Source organism: Columba livia, chromosome 2, assembly GCF_036013475.1.
Source record: "Columba livia isolate bColLiv1 breed racing homer chromosome 2, bColLiv1.pat.W.v2, whole genome shotgun sequence".
Lineage (NCBI taxonomy): Eukaryota > Metazoa > Chordata > Aves > Columbiformes > Columbidae > Columba > Columba livia.
In genome coordinates, this window is record NC_088603.1 from 44,492,761 (window position 1) to 44,520,176 (window position 27,416).

At 42.5% G+C, this 27,416-nt stretch overlaps 1 protein-coding gene across 2 annotated transcripts; it reads left to right on the forward strand.

Moving 5' to 3' along the window:
- CMTM7 (CKLF like MARVEL transmembrane domain containing 7) lies at window positions 1–27,416 on the forward strand. Of its 2 annotated transcripts, none has more exons than XM_065051628.1 (5): window positions 1–296; window positions 22,114–22,287; window positions 24,999–25,097; window positions 26,111–26,192; window positions 26,551–27,416. In XM_065051628.1, exons 1-5 carry the CDS (start codon window positions 138–140, stop codon window positions 26,562–26,564), a joined length of 528 nt encoding a protein of 175 aa, XP_064907700.1. In that variant the 5' UTR covers window positions 1–137; the 3' UTR covers window positions 26,565–27,416. The 2 variants fall into 2 exon arrangements, with proteins under 2 accessions (XP_064907700.1, XP_064907699.1); XM_065051627.1 differs by lacking the exon at window positions 1–296 and adding an exon at window positions 354–508.

Consider the following 27,416-nt stretch of genomic DNA (forward strand, 5'->3'; position numbering starts at 1 on the left):
CCCCTCCATCGCGGACGGGCGGGGAAGCGCCGCGCTCCGCCCGGCCCCCGCCAGCCCCGGGGGCTCCGCCTTTCGCCGTCCCGTCCCGTCTGTGTGTCCCGGGCCGGGCGGCGGCGAGGAGAGCGCGGGAGGGAGCCATGTCTCACGGGGCACGAGTGATCCGCACCGGGGTGAGCAGCGGGGGGCCCGCGGCCCCACCGGCCGCCACCGCCTCCTCCTCAGCGGGCTCCGACGCGGAGCTCATGGACGGCGCCTATTTCCGCTCCTGCGCCGGCATGCTGAAGGTGGCCCAGATGGTAAGGGGCGAGTGGGGCGGGGGCGCCCTTCGGGGACCGTTGGGGACCGTTGGCGTCGCAGCCACCCCTGCCGGGTGTTTCTTGTGGCGACGGGTCTGGAGAGCGTCGTCGGGGGGTGCTGTGGCCGCAGCTCGTTGCCGTTCCGGCCGCCGATGTTACTCCTCAGCCCTCGGGTCGCGGTAAGATGGAGAAGTGGCCGCTCCTCTGGCAAGGTGAGGTGTTATGGTCTGTCAGGAGCTGCCTTTGAGTTTTCCTAACGTAGCGATGGGCAGTTCTGTTCCGACATATGAGCCCAGGGTATCACCACTTGCTCGAAGTACTTTGTGGTATCATCTTGAGGATCGTAGCCAATGGAAGTGATGAGTATTGACAACTTTTTGCCATTAATAATAATGGTAACATGGTGACGTGAAGGCACAACATGCTCCAGCGGAACACCTAATTTCTATGCATAGAATCCATAGAATCATTTCCGTTGGAAGCGACCCTCAGGATCATCGAGTCCAACCATAGCGTAACCTAACTCTAGCCATAAGAACCTTTTCTACATGTCTTTTAAACACCTCCAGGGATGGTGACTCCATCACTTCCCTGGGCAGCCTGTTCCAGTACCTGAGCATGGGTAAGTTTTGGGGAGAAAGCAAGTGCCAATGCTGACCGTGGGCTGGTAAGGGCGGGCACCATGGCTGAGACCACTAGTCCAGCTGGCTCCTTGCCCCGGAGACCTCCAGGCAGTGCTCTGGTGACCCAGGAAGAGATGTGGGAGATGTACGGCTGAAAAGCAGAAACTCAAAATAAATCGATAGTGGAGCGCTGCCAGGATTTGAGCTGATGCCTTCACTTAGTGTAGAAAATTTTGCTCAATTTAGATGTGGAGAGGATTAACAGATGGATAATTTCTTTCTCATTTCTATGGCACATAGTTCTCCATGGAGTGGTTTGTCAGCTTAATTCCAGTAATGGCAGTGAATGACAGATGTCTAGGAAACAGCATGGAAGACAACATGTAGTGATACCTCCTGACATACGGTCTCGTCCTGCAAAAACTAGTACCTTGGCAAAAGTTTATGGTGGAGTTGTTGCCTTCATTTTTGATAATCCCCATTGCCTTTTTTTTTTCTGCCTGCATTTATTCATCTAGACTTTTTTTTTTAACCTCTGTAAGTTCTTAGCATCCATGGAGTCATGAATTGACATTAGAAATTAGGAATAATTTTGTTCTAGGTTACAGTTGAGTAATATCAGATCCTAAAGTTTCTATTTAAAAGGTACACAATTTCTTCCAGTTCATTAATAGCCATCAGCTGCCTTTAGAAATGAGCCTCGTTCACAAGAGGTGTAATTGAATGTGACTGAGCATGGCTACCTGCACCTGCTGAGCATTTGTACTGCGCTTGCAAGACCTCAGAGTTGTCCCTTGCTATGAATTCTGTTTGGTAGGAATACGAACAATTGTCTGCTGCCTTCTCTGGGCCTGGGTTGTTCTCAAACCATCGTGTGGATCTGGAGTATCTTTTCAGGAGACAAATCACATTATTTTGAGAGTGTGTGTCTACATTGCAGATGAAGCTGTGGTCCTACAACCTGTGCTTGGCTGATTAACTAAGAGGGGGTTTACCCTTTTACTTTCAACACTGCAGAAGGAACAGTTCCTTTTATGGACTAGAAATACCTACTCCTCTCTGCTCTCCATCCTGCTGTGGTGTCAATACAGCTGCGGTGTATGGCTCGTACAGCTCGCACAGGCATGCTTATTTGTGCTGAAATTTCAGGTTTTGGTGCACATGTAAAGTGTGTGTGTATACTTTACATACTTGACATATTTTGATGTAATTATGTAAATCTATGTAATTTTATGTAATGCTTCACACACTTTACATAAAGTAGTATTTTATCAGTGCTGTTCAATATAAAATTCATCGGCATTCAAGTTAGTGGCTTTCTGTAGTAACTTTAACAGAAGTTAAAATAGTGTAAATTAGTTCCCCTTAGCACTCTTTCATCTTCACCTTCTTACTTTTTTCTGCTTTCCAGCTTGCCTGTGAATAACACTAGCAGGAGTTACCTCGGGTGTCCAAGGAACATTGGGCAAATGAACTTTTTTTCATATGGTACCACAATACTGTCTTCTCAAATAATTCCCTAAGAAAACTAAATGTTTGTGCTGCATTGTTTAGAAATAACCAGGATAGGTTAGCTCTAGATTAACTCCTGCATCCAGTAAAATATGGAGAGCTAAGTATTTTTGCAGCTCTGCTTTATCGCTTCTCAGAGAGTATATCCACTGTATCCGTGGGTCCATTTGTATTAGCATTCTGTTCTTTTAGTAAGAGGTGTTTGCAGCATTCTTCTTTGAAACAAATTCTTTATGCTAGATGGAGAAACATTCCTGCATTAGTGTTAATGGGGCTGGTGGGGCTGCTGTCTTACTGAGAAGGAGAACCATTATGCAGGCAGAGGGCAAAGATGAGGTCTTCTGGGTTAGACATATATCACGTTAAATTGCATAGTGGGCCTCTGAACGGTTGTGGTTATGAAGAGGAAACATTACTGTTTTCTCTTTCTTCCTCAATCCCTTAGACCAAGAAGTAAATGAAATGAGAGAGAACAGGAAAGAAACAGTTAATCATTTACTGTAATGTTAAGGGATGTTTGCAGTGCTTGCAAGCTAAAAAAAAAATTGATTGTATGTATATATGCGTGAAATAATTCTAATAGATGACATAAATATGCTATGGAAATTATACGAAGGAAATAGAAGATAATGTTGCAGCTGTTCTTCTCTAAGATTGGAACACAAGGACTAAAACTCAGCAGTCTTGGACAAGATGAAGAGATTGTGCAACAATCTGATTATTCCTGAGTTGTTGCTAATGTCTAAATGTTACTAGTGCTTTCTTTTCAAGTTCTGGGTGCTGTGGTGTCTAGCCTAGAAGGAAATTAGGAAGTAAAAAATGTCTTTCTTGCCTGTAAGCCTACACAAAATTATCTTTTTTTTTTACTGGAGAATTTCTTAAATCTTGCAGAATGATTATAGCTTTGAAAAGATGATGCTTTTTATGTGTTGAGTTCCTGGCTTTCTAATGCTTAGGGAATGGTCTCTAAATATTTTGAAAATAAAATGGAGGAAAAAACATAGTTCTGTGACTTGTGTATTTTACATGGCAGTAAGACAGCTTGAAAGCAGTTTTTCATATGTGAGTATTACCAATGTTAGTAGGGCTCCATTTTCAAAATCCTGTCTTGCATTGATGCTCTGGTTTTAACAGGAAGTTATGAAGTATTTTCCACATCTAACCCACTTCAGCTGGTTTAACTTGATGATGATTAATATAGCTTTATTTGGTTTTTATTTGTATTTGCAGTTTTGCCAAGCTCTCTGCTTTGCTTGTGTAGGTCTCTGAGGCTCCTCAAACTGTTGTTGAACTGTTCCTTGTTTCTGGACTCTGAGAGGTGCAGAGGTGGCCCCATGGCCTGTTTTGCCTGTCTTTCACCTCCTTCAGGTTGGGCCAAGCTGACTTTGACCACAGTTCAGACTGAAGGCAGTTGTTCCCACAATAACATCGTTGTTACTGAGTGGACGGTGGTTCTGGCACAATAAGCACAGCCTCAGAATGCAGGGTGTTTTAAGCTAAAACCAGTGTTGACTCTTTCAGCTCAACTTAAACCAGGAAGGAGCGGTTTCACCAGACAGAAAAGAAGAAAATCAAAATTATCTTCTGAAGGCTGATAAAAAAGATTTACAAGCAATTGCAAGTTTAAAAAGGATAAACTCAATAAAAGTTGACTTAATGGCATCATTTTAACTTGTTAAAAATGCTAAAGCAATAGTTAAAGCTTTTCTGCTGAGTATCTCTAATTTCCAAAGTATGTCCTGACAAAAGCAGTTACATATTTGATAAGTGAATGGCCAACAAGACAATCTGTAGTTCTGAGTGACTTGGAAGTGTGCTGAAACCTCTCTGGGTTATTTGTATAGCAACATGTAGTTGAATAATAATTCAAGATAATAGTTTTCTATCTAACATCTAACACTGAAAGCTAGAAAATGGTGATGGTTGTTGGAGCCAAGATCAACTTCTGGTTATGTTTGATGATGTCAGACAAATTTACTGGGGAGCTAATTTCAGAAGAAGTTAAAATATGGAAAGAAAGCAAAGTCTGTTAGTGGAAGAAAACAATTCCTAATCAAAACCATTGACAGAGGAAAAGGAAATTCACAAATGCAAATTATGCTTGGGATGATTTGATTGCTAGTCAGTCTTCTAACTTTATCTTGAGCCTGAAACATCTTTCTGTCCATAGAGGTGATTGAAGTAAAACATCCAATTCTTTGCAGCAGCGCATCGGTGTCAGATGATTTTTGCCTGTATGGTAATAATTCTGCTCCGTCAGAAGAGAGGGATTCTGGTGATGTGCAGAGATGCTGGAATTGTGAGCCAATCTCTGGGTCCTGTGTAGACTCCTCTTCTAACTTTCTGCTACCCTCACCCTGTCTGTAGTTCTTCCAAATGAAAATAATGTCCAGAATTAACAAGCTTGGTGAAAGCTGCCAGATGCTAACCTACAAAGCTTAGATTCAAACAGTTCTGTGTTCTGCTTCACTTTTCATCCGGCTGGTGACAGGAAACATGAAAAATAGTGCTGTAGCAGCTATCAGTGATGTCATGACATATTGCACAGAAAGTCTTATTTTGAGGCATGCAGGAGGCATTTTATGGTTGCAAAGAAAATAATAATTGAGGAAAAGCACCTCAAGAATGTGCAGGTGTCTTAAATCTGCAACTATGTGATTAAACTACTGGCTAAGCAATAAGGAATGGGGCATGTCTTTTAGCAGCAAAGTTTTTATTTTGAAGCCAAGGTTGGAGCTGTGTGTTTTAGCTGCTAATTATTTTTGTTGTTCTGCTAGAAGCTGCAGTAAAAGAACTTTGCTTGGCATGCTGGATAAAGAGAGAAAAAAATTGTCAGTGTCGTAGGTGGCTCCAAAGTAAGCAGGAGCACTTGAGTGAGGAATGTCCAGGCCTAGTAATTAAAACCAATAGGTCTGGGAAGTCTTGTTATTTCCGCTCTGAGATCACTGAAACAGGCTGGCCTGGCCAGTTTTATTTTTTCCATTCCTGTGCTCTGGATGGACATTTTACAATTTCTGCCCAGGTATTTGCGCAAGGGCTGCGAGCAAACAGCGTGTTCCCTCTGTGTTAACCAAGGAATGCGTGGTGGCAGGCTGAGTTTCATCTGACGGGACAAAACTCTACAGGCAACACAGTTTAAGGATTTTTGCCTGTCTCACCTCCATGCAGGGGTTCTCAGCTGCAGTCGTGCAGCTGCTCACAAGGTTACGCAGTAAACCAAACCAGGGAACTGACGTAGCTTTAATTCAGCTCTACCTCGGTTTTCTTTTTTCTGTAAGAGTCTTTAGAGAACACTGCAGCTATAGAGACCACTGTCAGCAAGAGCAAGTGTCTGGCATATAAGGGCAGGAACTACCTAAGCCTGAAGTTGTTCCATGTGCTTCAAACCACAAATGAGAAATTAGTCCTTTTTCTCTTGAGCAGTAAGTTTTGTACCATCTGTAATGATTTCTAGCTCTTTCAGCAAAAAATATATTAGTTATTTTTCTGATGATGAAACTACTCTAGAAGGCTAAAAATAAACTCCAGTACATTTTGTAAAAAGACCACTGTATTCATTGTCAAACACTAGGGAATCTCTGTTCTGAATGTGTCAGTGCATGTTTTATCTGTCTCCCAGGAGAGGCTTCCCGAAAGCACAAAGTTGGAGCTACATTTCATTGCTCATTTGATCCATCCATTAGGATTTGTTGCAATAAATTGATTAGAAACCTTAGTGCATGTAGTGCTCTTTGTACAGAGGTCATTGAGCAAGGGTTAGCAAATACATTTTCTGAAACAAAAAAAAAAAAAAGGAAATGAAGCCTCGAAATTTACCACATCACCTGAGGTGTGTTTAGTATGCTTGAAAGAGCAGAGTGAAGTATTGGCAGTGGTTTCCTGTGACATTTGTTTTACAGGAAGTTAGATTTGCAAATGCCATTTAAAAATCTTAATCAGGTTTACATGGTGCCCATGGATAAGATGTGATGAAAAGTATGGATTGTGACTGCTCTGTGACTTCCCTTTAAGACATGCAAGTGCAGTGTGTTCCCTCTCTTCACTCTCTTTGGAGATGGTGTCCCTTGGAACATCCTCCTTTCCTGCCGCAGAGAAACAGAAACCAGGGGATCTGTTCTTTCCAAGTGTGGTCGCCACCAGCTTGGTGGAGCCTATAAATGGCGAAGAACATCTTGCCAGGCACCCTTTACTGGGTTCCAGGGCTGTAGGTGCTGGATCAACTTGTTGCATCTCATCGTAATCCAGTAACGCTGTGGCCGTACCGCATTGAGGGCAATGCATCTGACCATGAGGCTCTGCTAGGTACCTGCTCTGCGTCACCAGGGTATTGTCCCCAAAACCAGACAGTGTTTGCTTACTATGAGTAAGTGTTTCCCCTGCTCCCCTCCCTGGGGAGTCCTTGTGAGGTATTCACCCAGTACTGTGGCTGAGTTAGCTCTGTTGTGCTATTGTCACCTCATGCACTGTGGCCTTGTCCTCCTATTTTGTGGTGAGATGTGAAGTACACAGCAGCCAGAAATTGCTACTTTCTGTACACAGAGATCAAACTCTAAAATTGTTGTGATTTCCTTTCACCCACCTGTGAGCTTCCTCTTTTTTGCATAACTCAGATTCTTAAGGGATCGTCACGGCTGAAACAACTCCCTGCGCTGCAGTGCTGGTAATTCGATGAGTGTAATGGCGAGTACGAATGTGTCTGGCCTGTCAAAGCCAGGCGACTGCAGCTGTCCAAGCCAAAGCAGATTTGGCTGCTGTTCTTGCAACAGTATCATCAGCTGCAACGCTTATGGCTTCCTCTGCTGCTCACAGCTTCCCTTAAGGAGAATGATGACAAGATTGAGAAGCTGCTTGAAGGGGGAATTTTCTTAGAATGTTTTTGGTGGTTTGTTTGTTGTTTTTTTTTCAATGCTGTTGATGAGTTCAAGGATCAAGTGCTGACTGGGAGAGCAGTATACTGTTAACCTGAGATGACCAGCAGCAGCTGCAAAAACTACATCAAGTCTTAGCGTACTTTCCTGCGAGTCAGTAATCACACTTTGGGGGAGGCTACTTTGAGAGCTCTCATCTGTTTGGGAAAAACTCAGTCCTCAGTTGCTGCTTGTCACCTGCTGGCTAATTGAGCCTTTCGTAGATTGCTTGAGTGAAGCTTCCTAGTAGGCAGAGGAGCGCTGTCCCAGCGTGTTTGAGAGGCCTGTCAGTCTCCAGGCAGCCACTGAAAGCTGTCAGCTGCGACAGTGACACTGGGCAATCTCACCTCTTCTTATTTTTCCCCCCTCATTCATCACCCTTCACTTCTCTGGCACCTCGCCAAGCATCGAGTGTTTGCACTTAGGAAAGGTCATTCTTTTGTGTGCTGAGGGCCAGTCTGATCCAGCAGCCAGGTCATGATGATGCTGGTTGATCTGGAAATTGTCATGATGTTAGCATTTTTGGGAACTCTCACCTGTTTTTTTGATGATGATCTGCCAGCACAGCTAACAATGTGGACTCTGTTTATGTAGACAAGTCCTCCTCTTGTTCAAGGAGACCTTGCTCAAGGCTCTGTTGCCATGGCTAACAAAGCCTTTGCTGGAGACGACAGATATGAACTTTTAAATTGCCGTCTGTGCGACTGCCAGATGTCAGCGTGGTGTTCTCTGGGGCAGGGAGATATGGCAGGTGTTAACTGAAGATTTGAATCAGTCAAGCAATAAATGCCTTAGACAATGAGAACAGGTTGTGTTGTCAGCAGCATCTGTAAGGGCGAGTGATGAGCAGATTGCTTGCTGAGGGTTAGCAGGCGTGGGCGCTGAGACTTCACTGAGCAGTTCTCAGTAATCGCTTTCAGGAAGATGAGATTGCATGTGCTCTTTATTTTTTGTGCAGCTAGTTTGATACGTTACTGGAATGATTGTTGCATTGAGGTACTAGTTTTTTGTTACAGGTTCCTATTTGAGTTTTAAGTAGCTGTATGTATTGGGTATCCAGGTCGAGGGGGAAACCCTGCAGTTTGCTGTGCAGAGTTTGTGGGTGTTTGTTAATAATAAACCCTGTACCCTGGGCTTCCAGAAGCCAGCCAGTCTGAGCCAAGCTTGGCCGGTCAGCCAATGGGGGCTCCTTCTCTGTAGGTGGTATTGCCATGCATGGTTGGTAGATCCACTTTTAGACAGCCATGAACTTTACCTACAAGAGCTCTGTAGTTCACAAGTAAGGATTAAGCTGTTTCTATTTTTTATATTACTGACAATATGGGACTTTATTGACTATTTAAAGGGCAAACAATACAAACAACCCAAACATATCTGAAAATGGTTCAGAGCAGTGGTTTCAGAGGTGCCTTGCTCCTACAAGGAGCTCTTCTTCCCAGCCAACTAAAAGAGGTGTGGCAGGTGAGCTGGTCAGTCTCCTGCTCCCAAGGAGGGTTCCTTCTGCAGAGCTGGTGAACTTGGCTGCTTTTGCAGCAACAGCCTCAAAGGACAAAGCTCTCCAGCAACGTTTACATACCTTAGGTGTCTTTGTACCTCCATGAGCATGTACATTCCTGTACATCATTGTTGGATTCCTTTCTGCCATTAAGAGCCACTTTTCTGCCATTCCTTAAGACAACTTACTTTTTAGGTTCTACCAAACATGCTTTTGTTGGCTTACAGTTCTCTTCTTCTCCCAATCCTTTTAATTTTCTTGCCTCAGAAGCACCTTGTGTGTTTGAGGCAGTCTTTCTCCATTTACACAAACCTACCCACCCTGTGGACTGTCTTGTCCTGTCATTCTGTCTGACTCTTGGGTTTACCAGACCAAGAGAGCAGTTAATGTAGCTCTCCAGGAGGATCTAAATGTTGGAACTACTTGCCTTGCAGAGGAGAGAAGTAACAGCCACAACTTGCTGTGCAATTTCTGAATCTGCAAAGATTTGTTTATATTGATCCATATATTTCTGGTTGCTATCCTCCACTTTTTACTAGAGGACTCTGGAGAGTCCAGTATCTTAGAATGTTTTTTACTTCCTATGATTTTTCTGAGTTGTGACAGAGGGATTCTCCCTACTGTGCAAGATAGATGGTCTTCTACAGTGGAGTGAATTAACAGCAGGAGCCACCTGCATGCATGCCTTTTGCAGCAATGAGGTGCTGTTTTTCTAAATGGGCAATTGGCTTCGTGGTGTGGAACACAGATTTCCAATGAGCACCACAACCAGTACCTCACCTGGGAGGAGGGCAGAGTGCACAGGCTGATCCAGTGATTGTGTATCTTTAGAGAAAACCAATTGTAGAGGATGTGTCCCTGCACTTACCTGAAATAGCAAGTTCATCCTTGATTTGGAGATTATGACTTGATTTGAGATGGGAGAAATCACCGGAGTGGGTGGCCAGCTAGCTGTTACATGGGGCTGTTGCATGCACAGAGAAATAATTCCTTATTAATAGATGGACTAACTACATACTCACATATCTTAGGGGCCTCCTGACTTTGTCCATAATAGTACCTTTAGTCATTGCAAGTGTCTAGAAAGGCATAAGCACTTCTTTGAGAGTTAGAGGGAAAGCAGCCATGTTTCCCAGAGTTAAAACCCTGCTGGGGCATTTCCTATATTTAAAATCCTGTTCCTGTCCTTTGCAGACATGCTAGAAATCAGCTGTGCCATTAATACAGTTTTGCAATGAGTTTTATGTGTTTTGGGAATTGTTTGTAACTTGAGTATGGCATTTGCGCAGCGTTACTCAATTATCACTTATATGACTGCAGTATTGAGTGTTGTGTGTACATCTTCTATGTAGATTGGATAAACTTAGTGCTTTTGCAGTTGAAATGTTTTGATTTTAAGTTGCTTTATGAAACAAATCTCTTAATATTGGATTGGAGAGAAAATAAATAAAATTACGAGATTGTCGTTGATAGTAAACTTGTATTGTGTGTTTTGTGTTTTTCTGTTTTGTTTTAAAGTAATTCACTGCCTGGTGAGAATATAGCATATTCTTTGCCATATAACTGTAAAGTCCTCAGCTTTCAGTTAATAACATACAGGATTGTATGGTGTCTTTCTGTGTGGTGCAGTGGTGGTGCAGGCAGCTGTGGGGATTGAGGCAGGGAGCTGGCTAAGCTGGCGGTGGTGGGATTGAAGTGTTGCATACACTGTGATCAGTTGTAGGCAGGACCTAGTTGTACCTTGTTGTTACAAATAATTGCCTTTTTAATGATCATGGCTAACATCCTGTTACAAGGGCTCTTTAATAGTGTAATTCGTATGCTGGTTGTGTGGTTACCCCTCATCCTTTTCTACCACTGAGGCCTGTGCCTGAGCAGGTAGATAACTTCTTATTAATAGATAAAGAATATCACTTGCTTGTACTTGGGATTGTCCTCCTATCTGAGTCGTAGAGGGTCTGAATACGATTATTTCACCTTTTCTCACCCTCCCACCATTTTTATCTTCAATAAATTGCCTGCGGATGGGGGTGCACAAGAGAAGTCACTTATCAGAGGCCAGGCAGCCTCCTTATTTTAGTAAAGCAGCCAGACAAGAAGGAAATCTGCTCAGACGCAGGGGCTGAGAGATTATTGTGCAGCCAACGACTGACTGCTTCACACAACCATGCACTTGAAGGCAGCTGATTTCATCTGTCATTAGCAAAGTTTTAAATGGACGGGTTTTTTTAATTTTTAATCTTCTTTTTCTAGTGGAGGTTTGGCTGTTGCAGCTCACATTTCCAGCGCTGCCCTGGAAGAAGGAAATCTCGATTACAGCAGCAGTCAATGTTGTTGCTTAAATTAGCTGAACCAGTCTTGCATGAACTACAGTTGTAACCTTTGTCTGTGCTTTGCTCATCTTTCTGTTTTGGGAAGCTGTTAAAAAAAATGGTTTTATTCTATCCAGAAATATGTACTTAATAATAGATGGGTGTTCCTTCACTGTGGTGAGGTGTAACATTCGGAAATGTACAACTATAGTCACTCACGTTTCTTCAGGGCATAGCTATCCTGACTGGCTTGCTTAGGGATGGAAAATTCCACTTATTATCTTGGCTGGTGTCATAAGCTGGAAACTTGGACTTTTTTTTTTTTTTTTTTCATTCAAATACAAAAAGCACTTAGCTCTTACTATATTGGTTTTTTTTAAAAAAAAAGACTGTGCTAAAATTGGATATGAGTCAGTGCTGTCCCTTGCTCCAAATCTGTAGACAGACAGTTTCTGTACTTACTATTGCTTGCACTGAACTTGGGTAAGTTTTAAGGGAGTATCAACCAGTTTTTTCATGAATAGTTCTCAGGGTCCTCCTCTTTCCAGATTCAGATTCACCACCCACTGGGGGGTGGTTAGTAGGTCGAGAGAGGTTCTCCTTCCCCTCTACTCTGCCCTGGTGAGACCTCATCTGGAATATTGTGTCCAGTTCTGGGCCCCTCAGTTCCAGAAGGACAGGAAATGCTGGAGAGGGTCCAGCACAGGGCAACAAAGATGATTAAGGGAGTGGAGCATCTCCCTTATGAGGAAAGACTGAGGGAGCTGGGGCTCTTTAGCTTGAAGGAGAGGAGACTGAGGGGTGACCTTATTAATGTTTACAGAGTGACCTTATTAATGTTTACAGATATATAAAGGGTGAGTGTCACGAGGATGGATCCAGGCTCTTCTCAGTGACAACCAATGGTAGGACAAGGGGTAACGGGTACAAACTGGAACACAAAAGGTTCCACTTAAATTTGAGAAGAAACTTCTTCTCAGTGAGGGTGACAGAGCACTGGAACAGGCTGCCCAGGGGGTTTGTGGAGTCTCCTACTCTGGAGACATTCAAAACCCGCCTGGACACATTCCTGTGTAACCTCATCCAGGTGTTCCTGCTCCGGCAGGGGGATTAGACTAGACGATCTTTCGAGGTCCCTTCCAATCCCGAACATTCTGTCATTCTGAGGAGGAGGGACATTAGATCAGTACAGAGGTTCCCCAGTACTCCATTAGGTGCAGTGGAGAAGCTCTTCCAATGTGGTTTTACAGCGTTCAGGGGGAAAAAAATAAAAAGGCAATTAAATAAAACCCAAACAAACAAGTCTTCTAGAGACTTAAATTGTCAGAGAAGGATGTAAAGGACTTCCAGGATGTAAGCACTTTTAGGTATTGCCAACTACCAACTGGAGACTGGGAAACCAGAGGTGCTCCCCACAGTCTTTGTACAGGTGAAATACTGTGCTGAATCCTTTCCCCTGACCTTTTTCCCCTGAATACTGCTAATTTTTAATTAGTTAATCGCAATGCATGTCCTGATGCAAGGGGGCGGAGAAGATAGCTAGGGAACATTAAAAGAGGAAATTATGGTCTGTTCACATGTAGAGAGGGAAATTTGGATGGGGAAGAATGAGACGCATAAAGGAGAAGAAATATGTAGTGTAATGTAGAGAAAGAGGAAAGGGGAATAAAGAGCAGAAAAAAAGGAAAGGAAACTGTAGACAAAATGCCATGGTACAACTTCTTATGGGAGAGTGTAGCAGAGGGGAGCACAGTCAAGAAAGAAAATAAAATATTCTGAGGAAAGCAAGAATGTGGTTGTACATTGCAAGGCACAATAATTCAATGAAAAGATAATGCAGTGCTGGGTGGATTATACATGACACGGTGTGTGTCACAGTATTACGGTAAATCTTTGAGATAAGAGTTATAGCGTTTCTCTAGAACTAGGCACCTTGAGGCAATTTTGCTTCTTATCAACATTAACTTTCCTTCCTGCAGTTTAGCTGGCATTTCATGTCTTATTTCTATACCAAAAAAGAAAATTATTATTCATAGTGAAAAGTTACACAGTAAGACAGCAGTTTCAGCCTGTCAGTTCAGTGTATGATCTTGGGATTTGCAAGAACCCTGTTCATTTCCTTTCTGCAGTGAAGATTTTTAATAACATTCTTTGTATTGCTGCAGCAGCTGAAAGTCCCAGGCAAGGCATAGGCCACCAGCAGTGGGTTAACCCCTGTCAGCAGCCAAACACCCACCCAGCCTCTCCATCAGTCCTCTCTCCTACAGGACAAGGAGAAAACAGAAGGGAGGTGAGAAGGCCCATGGATCAAGATAATGACAGTTTTATGAGAAAAAAAAAAGCTGCACACGCAAACAAAGCAAAAAGAGGAATGATTTCGCGACTTCTCATCAGCAGAGGGGAGTAGCAAGGTTTAGCCAATTCCTGGAAAGCAAGACCTCAGCATCTGTAATGGTTACTTGGGAAGACAAATGCCATAGCCTCAGACATCTCCACTTATGTCTCCTTTTCTCGAGTTTTTTTGTCACTAAACACAACATCATACAGTCTGGAATATAATATCCTTTTGGTCAGTTGGTGCCAGCTGTCCTGGCTGTGTCACTTCCCAACATCTGGCCACTTGCAAGCCTACTTGCTTTGGGGGGGTGAGAGGAGGGAGAAGAGAGAAAGAAGGCCTTGCTGTTATGCAAGCACTACTTACCAGCAGCCAAAAGACTGATGTGTTATCAACACTGTTTTCACCACAAATGCAAAGCACAGCACCATACGAGCTGCTGTGAAGGCAGTTAAGTCCATCCCAGCCACATCCAGCACATCACCACTGTGTGGGGTGTTGTACAGGCACAATGGGAAAGGGTGACCCTTACTCTGCAGTCATTAATAGAATTGTGAAAGAACAGCTGGATAAGGGCATGCGATAATTGCAGTACAGAACAGTCAGGAACCATCAAGACAATGGATAGTGAAGTTGCCTTAGCATTAAAGATTACACTTCCAGTGTATTTGTAATGTCTTGTGCATGGTGTTTTGTTTGCAACACATGATGATAAATTCTATTGTAAGTAAATAAGCAACACTCGGGAAATAAATACCATTTCCCATTTTACAGTGAGCTAGGACTCTCATTTTTGTTTATCTGTTGTGGTATAATGGCCACAAATCAACTAAAAAGCAACCCTCAAAAGACCAGCATTTTTCCTAATGTTTTACTTGTTCTGTGTCTTCCTCCTTGGATGTTATCCCTACATATATTTTCACCCATGCTGGTCTGTTACATCTGTGATGTCTTGATTGTTGATTTGGGGTTTTTTTTGCAGGGGTGGGAGTGCTATTTTTTTTAGTGGCCATCTATTCTCAATTCACACTGTTATTTTACTTGTCTGAAGTGTTTTGAAGGTGAAAAACTTTAGCACAATGCATGTGGAGTTTTATTAGTACTCATTTGGTGAATGGGGGAGCTGAAGCAGCAAAATATATGATTTACTGAAGTTCACATAGTCTGATGGTTTCAAAACTGGGGTCAGAAGTCGAGAGCCAGTGACATTTAATTCCTCCCTTGTGTCAGTGTCCGTGAAAATGTGTTCTCTAATGCTCAAAACATTAGGCTTTCCCTTTAAGTAGGTTGGATTTGTGTTTGTGCAGGTAGCTGTGTCTCAGAAAAATTTAGTTCTCTCCAATGTTACAAAAGAATTAAGTATTGATAATAAAGCCAGAGCTTTATTGATTATATCCATTAAAACAGGACAGTAGAAAAAGATCATACAAAGAATTTGCACAGGTTGATTCTTGGGTTATAAAATTGTTCTGTGGTCAGACAAACTGCAGTCTTCTACCACATGATCAGAAAATGGTTAGTGGTGCCATCTGGCCTATGGGTACACAGAGGGCAAAACAAGTCCTTGCTTGTGTTATGGTTCCTTCACTACCCTCAGGGCACTAGTGAGGAAAATTAATCTGTAATCTCTTGACTGGTGGGCACACACTTCTGGCTGCCTCTCCCTTGGAGCGTGTGATTCTCTATTAAGCTGCTTTGGACTTGCTGGCTTGGTCTAGAATCTTCCATCTTTGCTGGTATGCTTCAGCACAGTTGTGTTAGTGGAGTCCAGCCTGTTAGTCCTGAGATGCAGGCAGCTCTTGGGCAGTTTCACGGTGGCCCATGTGACTAATGACAGGACTGGAAACCAGAGGAGGATCTAGGTGGAATTCAAACTATCTGAAATCAGGAGTACAATGACATCTGGGCCTAATGCCACAGGCCTTTTCTCCAGTGTGTGTTTGCCTTAGGAGTAATTGGAAGTTGGATCTTCCTTCTGTCTTCTCTCTTCATAATACAAAGGCATGATTATTTTTCTTAAGAAAGTGTTGAATTTTCCTGCAGTGGAAGATTGACTTCCTTCAAGTCTTCCTTCATGACTCTAGATGATAATTCTTTCAAAGGCACAATAAGAAATGGGTAGGAAAACAGCTGATTTTTAAAAAGGAACAGCACTTCCGGGGAACATTTCAAGTAGCATTTTATAGCACAGGGAAAGAAAATTCATCACTTTTGTCCACTCCTTCCCTATCCTCTCTAGCCTGAGAAGTAGAGAAGGAAAGTGTGCCATTCTGAACAGACTGATGTCATCTCTGTGGGCAGAAAGGACGATCCAGGCAACTACAGGTTAGTCAACCTCACCTCGGTGCCTTGGAAAGTGATAAAATCCTCCTGGAAAGCATTTTTGAGCACATGAAGGACAAGGGGATCAGTATGGACTTAAAAAGGGGAAATCATGTTTGACTAGCCTTACTGCCTTCTGTAATGAGGTGACTAGCTTGATGGACAAGAGGAGAGTGATGGATGTTCACTCACCTGTAGCCAGGTGGGGATTGGTCTCTTCTCCCAGGCAGTTAGCAATAGGACAAGGGGGCATGGGCTTAAACTCTACCAGGGGAAATTTAGGCTGGATATTAGAAAGAAATTCTTTACAGAGAGAGTGATCAGGCATTGGAATGGCCTGCCCAGGGAGGTAGTGGACTCGCCGTCCCTAGAGGTTTTTAAACTGAGATTGGACATGGCACTTAGTGCCATGATCTAGTAAACGGACTAGAGTTGGACCAAGGGTTGGACTCGATGATCTCTGAGGTCTTTTCCAACCCAGTCGATTCTGTGATTCTGTGATTCTGTGATATATTGTTTACCTTGATCTTAGTAAAGTTGTGGTCTTCCGTAACATCCTCATAGACAAGCTGACAGGGCATGGACTAGGTAAGTGGGATGTGGGGGTGTATTTAGAACTGTCAGAATGGCCAGGCCCAGAGAGTTGTGGTACAAGGTCCTTGGAGGCCAGTCACTAGTGGCATGCCCCAGGGGTCAATACTGAGACCAGTACTATTCAACATCTTTATTAATGGCCTGGATGATGGGGCAGAGTGTACCCTCAGCAAGTTTGTAGACGATAAAATACAGGGAGGAGTGCTTGATGAGCCAAAGGGTTGTGCTGCCATGGAGAGGGACCTTGGCAGACTGGACAGAGAGGAATCTCATCAGGTTCAACACAGGGAAATGCAAAGTCCTGCATCCAGAGATATCTGGGAAAAAGCCCCTGCACTGGTGCAGGTTAGGGGCCAACTGGCTGGAAACCAGTTCTGCAGAGGAGACCTTGGGGTCTTGGTGGGTGGACAGCAAGCTGACCATGAGCCAGCAATGCACTCTTGTGGCAAAGGCGGCCAAGTGGGCTGCTCTAGGAAGTGTTGCCAGTGCACTGAGATCCTTCCCCTCTGCTTGGCACAGGTGAGGCCACATCTGTGGTGGTGTGTGCAGGTCTGGGCTCTCCAGTACAAGAGGGACATGGACTTACTGGAGTGAGTGCAGCACAGGTCCACAAAGATGGTGAAGGTTCTGAAGTATCCTTCACATGAGGAAAGGCTGAGGGAGCTGGGACTGGTCAGCCTGGAGAAGATTCAGGAGAGCCCACCAATGTATATAACTACCTGATGAGAGTGAACAACAGGGAGACAGAGTCTTCTCAGTGGTGCCCAGTAACAGGACAGGAAACAGTGGGCACATGAAAGCCAGTCTCAACATCAGAAAATGCTTTTTTAACTGTGAGGATGGTCAAACATTGGTTGTGAAGTCTTCATCTTTGGAGATATTCAAAATCTAGCTGGATGCAGACCTGGGCAACCAGATCTAGATGTACCTGCTTGAGTAGGGGGGTTGAGCAAGATGACCTCCAGACGCCCCTTCCAACTTGAACCATTCTCTGATTCAGTGATCCTTACTGTGAGCACAAGACATACAGAGAGAGTATCACGCCTTACATTTCCTGCATGTCTGGAACACACGTTGTGCTGCTGCAGCCCCTCTCTCACCCCTCCACCATGGGCATGGCTTGTTGGCCTGGCCCATGCCTGGCACATTGAACGAGTGGTGTCACAGCACGGAGGAAAACGGGTCTTGAGCCTTGCCATCATCACTTAAAGGCAGCAGCAGCATAACACCTGGCCCCTCTTTGTTGTGAAGATCAGATCTTCCCAGCCGATGGCCCATCTCCCATTAACATCCTTGAGTGATCTATGCTTGTTCACCCTACTTTAGGGGACATGGGTTGGCTTTTGAAGGAGGACCGTATCAGCCAAGCGCAAGTTATGGTTCGTTTTTGGTAGAGGGTGCTCACTTCCCATCAGAATGCTTAGGCTTGGGAGCTTTTGTCAGTGCTATGCAAGAGCCAACATTTTCCACAGACACGTTTCAGAGGATGTGGTTGCCTCGTCTCCAGCTAAAATAGAGAATGCAGGCCCTTCCCATCTTTCTTTTATGATGTCTGTTCTGTCTAGTAAGGTGTTGAATGCCTCCTGGCAACCGCTGACTGCCTTTAGCTTACACTGCTCACTGTGAGATAGTTCCTGATATATATCAGTGGTACCAGTGTTCCTAAACACACTTCATGACTCGCTTCAAGTATCTGCTCCAATGGAAAGTCAAGAAGTAGATTAATTCAAGCCAATAAACTTTTGTGAAACTGAGTAAACACAGAACTTTATTTAAATCTCAAAATCCCTCCTTGGAGTTGATTGATGCACATGCTCTTTGTTTTGCTTTTTGGAAACCAGAAAGCACTTAAATAGTAGTGTCCTGCAATGTGTGCCTCATTCTTTTTGTAATCCAGGTCTGAAGCTGGATATATTTTCTAGAGCAAATTGGAATCTTCTAATGAGACTGACCACTGACTTGTACTTCTGGTCTGACTGGCTTGCTGCCTGTGGGTTGCATGTCTGCTGCTCTCACAATCTGTAAAATACTATATTGCAAGAGAAATGGCAGTGCCCTAATTTTTGTGTGCCTCTAGTTTTTATTTTCGAGATGTATTAACCTGCTCTCCTGAGCACAGATGCATAAAGAACACTCATAACATTTATTAATTTTAGTGCCTTGCCATTCATTTCTCTTTCTGTGCCACAAACTGACTTTTAAGATATATGTTGAAATGTATCTCAGACAGTTACATATAAATAATTTTATTGCTAAATTTCAAGTTCTCTAGAAACAGGAATTCCAGGGGGAAAAAAATGCAGTCATCCCACGGTATATCATGATAAACCAATATCTGGTGAAGGAACTCTGGTATTTGTCACTTTCAAAGGACAAATAATATTATGTTGCTCTATTTCCTACATTTATTAGCATTTTCAACAGGTGAGTTTTAAACTCTGACTGTACTTGCTAGCTGTGCAAGCGATATAGTGTGGGAAACATAGTATAGCTGTATATAAAAGTTGTTGACATGGTCCCCTTTGCACCTGTCTTGTGAAATAGCATTATGTGCCTCCCATCAGAGAACCCTCTTTAGAAATTGCATGTAAATCTCTTCCTGTGAAATTTATGCTAAGAAAGGAAATCTTTGAAATAAATATTTCTGTGCAGGATTTCTTCCCACCTGTCTGCTGAGGCACATCTAAAATCAAAGAAGGGAGAATCTTTACTTATTGTTTTTGGAATTGTTTAAATTGTGAAGTACACTTGAAATGGAAAGCGTGTTTGTTCAAATCCGCAGTTCGTCCTGTTCGTAGGAGCCGAGCAGATTCTTCACTAACTGCTTGGTATCTTGTATCTTATTTCTGATCTCAGATGAATCTCCTGATCTTGTCCCTGGATGGCTCACATTGTTCTTTATGCTCCTCTCAGTTTTTTTTATCTTCTAACTGAAAAAAAACCCCAAACTTTTATGCTTCTATGAATCTGAAAGAACTGGGTCTGGTTTAAACTAAGGTTTTGCTACCAGTGCTTCTTATTATTTGGGAAGTGGTTGCACTTCAAGGATCCAGTCCTTTGTACACAGTAAAAAAAGATGATAAATTTAATGGTTCAAGCATGAAATGAGCCAATAGGCAGATTTAATATTTCTGTGAATTAGCACTTCATTCTTGATTTGTACAGTGTAACCGAGACTGAGAACTGATTATTGTGAAGGCACTTGAATAAGGGAGACCGTTTTAGCCTTTGGTGGTTGGAGAAGTGTTGTACTCATTCCATCTTTATGCCAGAGCAAGATTCAATGCTTGTTGTGGCTTCTTGTTGAGTCTTCCTATAGAATGAAATGTCATTAAATTTAATTTTCATTTTGCCATGAAGATAGTAGCTGTGTCATGCATCACTTTGAGCATTACCATAGATTATGGGGTAAATGACCTACTGATCTCCTTCTGATTAAGTTATTCAACGCTTAAGTCAGACAACTCTTTGCTTAACTGATGTTAAGATTCAAGGAATGGAGATGGTGATGGACACCATCCGTGTGGCAGCCTGAGCCAGCATGGTTACTGGCTGCTGCCGTCCTGCCTGTTCAGTCCTTCCCATCCTTTCCCTTGCAGTCCCAGCTTCTCCCTCGCACTCTCTTGCTCACCTGACCCTGCCTTGTGTGACAACAGAGGCATAGTAAAGCTGTTTGCTTATTTAGTAGTTCACTTTCTGCTGGCTAAGTACACTGAGGTGGCTCAACACAGACGAATGCAGGAGCCAGTACATGATAGGGAGTGAAATCAGGGTGAGAAGGAGAAGATGATGAAGGCCATGGCTCCTCATGAAACCACAGCTTAACTTAGACCTGGTTTATGTAGACATAGATTGGACAAAACTTCATTAAAATTATCTCAGAATTGAAGAACTGCGCCAAAAGTCTTTAAATGCTGAATTGTGGAAAGCATTGCTTTGTTGTCTTCTGAGAAATGTAGCATCTCAGAAAGGTCTGCCATGTACAAGATGCAAGACTTTGTGCATTTAGGATTCCCCAGTGGCTAGGCTGTGAGACCCAGAGAACGGGCATGGTGCAGACAGAAGACATGCAGGATTCTGCAATGGTGTTACACTCCCAAAACAGAGGGTAGGAGTGTATTTGGGGAGACAGGGACTGGGCAATATCATGCATTTTCAAAGGCACATGTAGCCTCTGTTCTTGAAAAGCATTGAGCATGATCTAGCCCTGCACCTGAAAGTCCTGTCTTCCCTACCCTGTATCTGTTTCAAAGATGGGAGAAGATGTAGGCTTACTGTAGCACGGAAGCCTGTCACTGGCTTGGACTGAGCATCTCTTACAATGCTAATATAATGGTAATATCACATTATTTTTAACACGGTAAAAATAATGGAGCTGGACCTGATCTAACAATAGTTTAGCCACTTGTGTGGGAAAGTATTCCAGAGCACTAACTTTTCTCTTTGGAGAAAACCACCATTTTGAGGTGGTTGACTGTCACAACATTGATGTGACTGTTTGGATGGAATTTGGTCAAGGTGCAAGTTCTTGTGAACTTCTTGTAACATTTGTACGTGTGTATGGAGCTTTTGGTTGCCCTTGAGGATGTGTATGTTTAGCCTGTCTACTTGGAACTAAGCAGGTGAAAGTCACTTAAAACTACAGCAGGAAGAATCTAAGCTATGCTGTTTGGGTGTTGGGTGGTTTTTTTTCCCTTTTAATTTTAAGGAAACTACTCTGATGATGGATGCAGTTGGTTAGGAGTTTGGAAGGTGAGTGTGTGGGAGAGGATGGTGGAATCTTGAAGTGCTGGCTTCCTCAGATTGTTTTTTAATGTGTTGGAAAAACACTTAAAATGTGAATAATTACTGCTCCTGGCTGACTTTGGATGAACTAAAAGTCACAGTGGCTGAAGGCATGCACTGACAAAGCCTGTAATAAGAAAATATTTGGGTATGTCCTCAGTAGATTTATTTTTATCACTCAGGCTAGCCAGGCTGATAGAAGCAGCAAGCCTAGTACAATAAACAAGTAGCTTTAGATTTAACAAATAAAATAGCTTTTGTCTTTTGCAAGCCTACAACTGAAAGAAGTTGTACTATAATAATTTGTAGTTTTATGTGACAGTGTTAACATATTAAAACTTTGTAACTATTGTATTAGTGGCAGGATGCATTAATCAGTTCCTCCAAATGTTTATATTATTTGCTATGATACTACCTTATCGTCTGCAAATACTCCTGCTCTATAGGTGATAGAAAAGGAAGGATAAAACTTTGCATGTGAGAAATCTCACTAAATGAAAGTAAAGGCACATGTGTTGCTGGGTACCTTCATTTTCACATCTTTCAGTGATTTCCTTCTGAAAGTCCATGGGGCTTAGGTGCTTCAATTGTTGGTGCAACTCCAGGCATTCAGTGCCTCTTCTTTATTTGAGACCTCTTGTATTGTGCATAGAGACTTCTTCAGGTTGGATTCTTCAGTCTGAAACTGCTACTTTTCATTCTAGTGGTTGGCCCTTTCCTCACTCTTAATGGTTGTTTTAGCTCATCTAACAGCAGATTTTAAAACATTATTACTATGCTCATTACTTTGTCCTCCACTTTGTTGGGACCATCCAATTTTCATTAGATATTTGTCTTCTGTTTCTAAATGCCATTTTGTTGTGTTTAAAATAATCTCCACGGTCCCCTGAGCATCATTGTAAAAAATATTTAATGTGCTTTTTCTCTTTCAGATCTCACTGCTGATTGGATTCATCAGTGTAAATAGTTCCCCATGGACAGATAACAGTGCATACAGCTACTTTCAGATTGTCACCATGTGCGACTTCGTTATGATTTTGTTCTTCTACATTATCCACATTTTCAGGATCTACAAGAAGCTTACTTGCGTTAGCTGGCCACTTGCCGTAAGTCTGGGTTCCTTGCCTCTCTTGTGTGTTGATGTCTCAATTAATTAGTCCATTTTCTTGTCCTGTCACACAATGATAGGCTGTCTTTCCCATACTTAGTTTTTGTCTTGTGTCGAAACATTTTTTGTTGCTTTTCTTATTAGTATTCAGTTCAGCAAATGCTGTAATTAATTGTAAGTTTTTTAGCTGATTTGGATCTGATCCTGCCCTCTTTTACGCAGATATAAATCCAGATTTACTCCATGGAAGGCAATAGTACTATTCTGAGGCAATTTAAATTGATACTGATTATCCAGCCTTCAGCAGATGCGCCCTAGCTCAGGTCATTTATAGCAGCTAAGGGATTGCAAGACTACCAAATCATGGCATTATAATTCATGTACGACATCCTGTCCCAAAATAAAGTCTACAAGTGCTATTTAAGTCAAATGTGTCTCTTTTTGGTATGGTTTTAGGTAACTTAAACAATAGCAAGAAATAGGAGCCTCTGCCTGATTGCCATGGCCTGGCCATTCCTGGGGTACCCTGCAGAATGTTCCTGCCTCATTCCCACATTTCCCCTGTACATCCGTCTCTCATGTCCTAGTGGAGAATTGACAAGCAGCACAGAAAATATGAGACCTGAGCTTCCTCAGTAGCGTTGGGTCAGGTCAACTAACAGAAGAGTCCCGTGTCCTAGTTTGGAATGACGGGTTTAAATAATGTCTTAGAATATGGCTCCTTTACGCATAGTTACATGTTAGTGCCACAGAGGAAGCACCAAAGGGCTGGGGAAAGCCAACTGAAGAGATATAGAGGGATTTTGAAATCCAATAAGTGGCTGAATGGCATTTAATGGAAGCTATGTAAGTAGTTTACAGATATAACAGTTTGTCCATCCATCCACTTCTAACCAGAGAGAAAAATTAATTTTTCTTTTTAGCCAAAGAGTACGGTTGGACTTGCGCCCCTTTTTATTTTTTCAACTTTGTACCACCACTATCTGTCTCTAGAAAGTGCTTCTTTATCTAGAGATAATACAGATGCAGGGATTGAAATAAGCTAATAAATGACAGTTTTGCAAAGCAGTATTTAATGTGTGCATTGCTGTAACATGACTATGCCATTTTGACCTCTGCATAGGCTGCTTTTGTTTTTTGTTGTGTGTTTAATCATTCCTAAATGTTCCAGAGTCACTAGTGAGTTTAAGGCACTGTAGTTTGTAGCTTTTCAGCTTCAGATAGCTTTATGGGATGTGATGCCTGAACATTGCTGCTCTTTTACAATCAGCCTCCTTTCCAGTCACATATTCAAATATCTGTAGAACAGAACAGGAAGGCCTCCAAGAGACTTTGGGAAACCACAGCTAGTGTTTGGCTGAGTTTCCTGGCAGGATCCCTACATTGCAATCAGGGGCGTGATTTGCAGTCAGTAAAGTCGCAGTGGTTCAAGAGGTTGTTCAGCACTGACACCTTTTAAAGTATTTCTCCAGAGGAACGCTCTCCTGACCCTGCCAGGGGTTGGTTCACCACCTAATTTAGCCTTTGATGATTCTTTTGCACCTTTGCCCATCCCTCAGATCCCTCCGAAGTAGTGGCCTGTGTACACTGCTCTATTTGGTGTCTCAAAGGAGGCAATGTCACGCCTAATTTGCCTGCTGCATCGTGGACTAGCCAGGCAAACCTCCTTACAGAAATAATTTATTCTAGCAAAAGCAAGGATTGAGGTCTTAATTACCTGGTACAAGGTTACGAATGAGGAAAGCAAATTGCAGTCTTGGAGCCTACTTTATGACAAAGGTCCTCCTGAGCAGAGGGAAGCTGTGATATGGTATGATAGACTAATTCTCTTCTGGGATTTCCTTGAACCATTTCCTTTTAGAATTATATTCTCCCTCCTTTGGTTTGAGACAGAATCTCTGCTGTCCCTCAGACCTGGCATTTGCTTGGCACATGCTGGTAGTGCAATGCCAATAAAGTAAGCAGGTACCCTCCTGCCCACCCCACCATGCAAAAGAAATAACCCATGTTCAGGTTGCAAACACCCATGTTGGTTGCCATAAGCTTTGTGAGGATTCAAAATCCAAATTCACAGATAACCTCTGCTTAGCAAAAGGTAAAATTGGCTCCTGGGCTGATACTTGTCACACTAGAGAAGAGCTTAAATGTGGTGCATCAGTGTTCTCTAAGAAAAAACCCCAGCATCACATTTTACTGCAGGACAGCTGCAGCCACCCTTACAGACTTAGGAGCCTGGGTGTTCATAGTAGTAATATTACTAGTTTGTAGCCTGAGTGTCTGCGTAGCTGTGCTTTTTGTGGCTTCCCTCCTGTTTCCGGTCTTGGTTGACATAAGTTGTTAGTAGATCTGGCAGTGTTTTCTCTTTAAGTGAGGTGCATACTTGATGCAATAAAGATAGATGTTTCACCCTCAGTAACATACCATGTTGAATTGAAAGGATTACATCCATTTCCAGTAAGCAGATCTTATTCCAGTGATGTTAGTAGACCTCAAGATCGGCCCTCTCTTTGAACAGAAAGTCCGGTGTGGTACAAAATCCACTCACTAGGTGTTTTTTTTTTCTCTTTCTTTTTTTTTAGCTTTTTAAAGTTTTGTATTTGTGTCCTCCAGGTTTGAGTAATGTCTGCCAACTTGTTTTCATTCTGAGACATATTGAAAAGCTTTCCTGATAAGTTTCCCATCTGATGCAAGCTGTGCTTGTCTTTACAGGAGTTTCTTCATTATTTAATCGGTACAATTCTGCTTCTCATTGCATCAATTGTAGCAGCATCCAAGAGTTACAATTTGAGTGGACTTGTGGCTGGAGCGGTAAGACTGTGTTTACTAGTCCTGACGCTTTTAAAATTGCAATATACATTAAACAGGGCATTGGAAATCTATTACTTGTAATTTTATTTTCTTACAGACTCACTTGTTGTGTCTTGGTTGGGTGAACTATCTTCTAGCTTATGTCAGTGAATGTTCTGTAACACAATGCCGACAAAAACGTTTTGTTGTGAGAGTCCAGATTCACTGAAGTGGGTATTTGTCCTGTCAGAGAGTTGAAACCAAAGGCTCCTGCTTCAGCTAAAAGGAACCAATGTGTTTAAGGCAAGAATTAAGACAGTTCAGTTTTGATAAATGACTGTTGTAGCAGCTAGAAGTTACATAAAGGATTTCACCCCAGCTTTTGACACCTTCTGCTCCTGAACAGAGCCCTGTTCCAGATAACCTCTCCTGAGCTAAAACCCACTGGGGTCCTGGGCTGATTTACTGGCAGATACTCTCTGCCTCTGTTGGCTGGAGAGCTTTATAGAGAGAGGCAGGATTCTGAGCATGGGCAACAGTATTTTCAGCAGTAGGACATGAAATACAATACCTCCAGAATAAATAGTTACTTGCAGAAACTTAGTTCTAATTGTGCCAACGGACAAGGAGATTTACTTGACTTGTTTATTTGGCAGATGGCAGGGAAAGACTTGTTTGAATGGGGCAGTAAAAGAGCAGTAATGAGAGGTGTTAGCAAAAGTCTTTGTTGCAGAATCCTAGTGAGAAGTCCAGAAGGTGAGATGCTGTGCTGCTGTCCAGCTTTTTCTCTTGCCTTGTACCTGACTCTTAGTTTATCTTTCAGTCATTGTTTTGACAATACACGAGCTGCTGTTATACTATGAAAATGTTTATTTGTTTAGTATATTGGCAGAATGAAATAAAAAATCACTTTTGGGGGGTCTGTTAATGTTGTAAAATATGTATCTGGGTATACAAGAGTGTCCATACATTAATGGAATCTGTGTCATCTAATGTTCTGTAAGTATTTGTGGTTTGTTTGTTTTCTCATTCAGACGTTTGGGTTCCTAGCTACAATCCTTTGTGTTGTAAGCATGTGGTCATCCTACAAGGTTTCATGCATCACGCAGTCATCAAGTAAGTATCATGCTTAGTAACTGCCAGAATGCTTTCCAAAATGAATATTTATGTTTTCTGCCATGGGGCTGTATCTACCTGGAAGGATTTATTAATGTCCTGTACCTTGTTACGCAAAATTACTCACAAAGCAACAATTCCGTGTTTTCTGCCAACACAGATGCATCACAGCTACTGACAGCTGTTAACAACTAGCTACAAGAGCAAAACAACTTGCTTCTAGCAAGTAGTGCATGTACCAATGCTTTCTCTTCTCCCTCCCCTGCCCCCTACCAAAAGGTGGTTTCCTGTGTGTTCCTTAATCAAGTAGATGAATTTATTTGTGGCAGCACAACTGACACTGTCTTCCTTTTCAAAGATGCATCTGTATGACTCCTTCACCTCTGCAAGATATCTGCCTTACAAAATAAGATACCAAAGAGGAGCGTCCACTACTGAGGAGAGAGCATGGGTATTTTGTTGCCAGCCTGGACAGCCGGTAGCTTTTGAAGATCTACTTGAATGCCTATGCAAAAACAATGTTGTGAACCAAAGTTTTTTTGCTCCCCCCCACTTCCCCTCCCCTCAAAGAGGTTTATAATGGAGAACCTGCTTTTTATGAGCTTTACAGAGAAAGACAACTTCTGTCTTGCGGGCTGGGCTGTGGTCATTTCCAGCTTTTTGCAACAAGTGCATTTAAAACTCATTTGGAGAGTCATTTGGTTCTGCTTTCAGAGGGATGGAGAAACTGCTTCTGATTTCCTCCTTCTGTTTACAGAAAGGAAATCCCGCAATTTCCTACCTGATTCTTAACTTCCAATGATGATTTGTTTAATGAAGGAACTGTTATAAACTGATTTGTGCCTGGATAAGCTGACCCAAGTCTTTGTTACCTCCTTCTATCAGAACTGTGGACTTTTTCTAACATCAGCTCAGCCAGCATCAAAGATCATGAACTGCAACTTGAATACATCAGTGCAAACACTCCCCTGAGCCCCAACAGTACATGATTAAATTGTTGGTTTGGTTTTTTTCTCCACTGATTTTTACAGGTTACTAACAATCAAAGATTATTCTTAAAAACTTCCCTCTGACAAATACAGGAAAGTACATACCCAAGAACATGGGTTTTTAAGTTTTATGGGATCACTTTTTTCCTTTTGACAATACTCATTTATAAAATGCGTATTTGTAAGACCTCTTCTGTAGAAAAATTTCCATTAAATTATTCTCTTTGGATTCTAA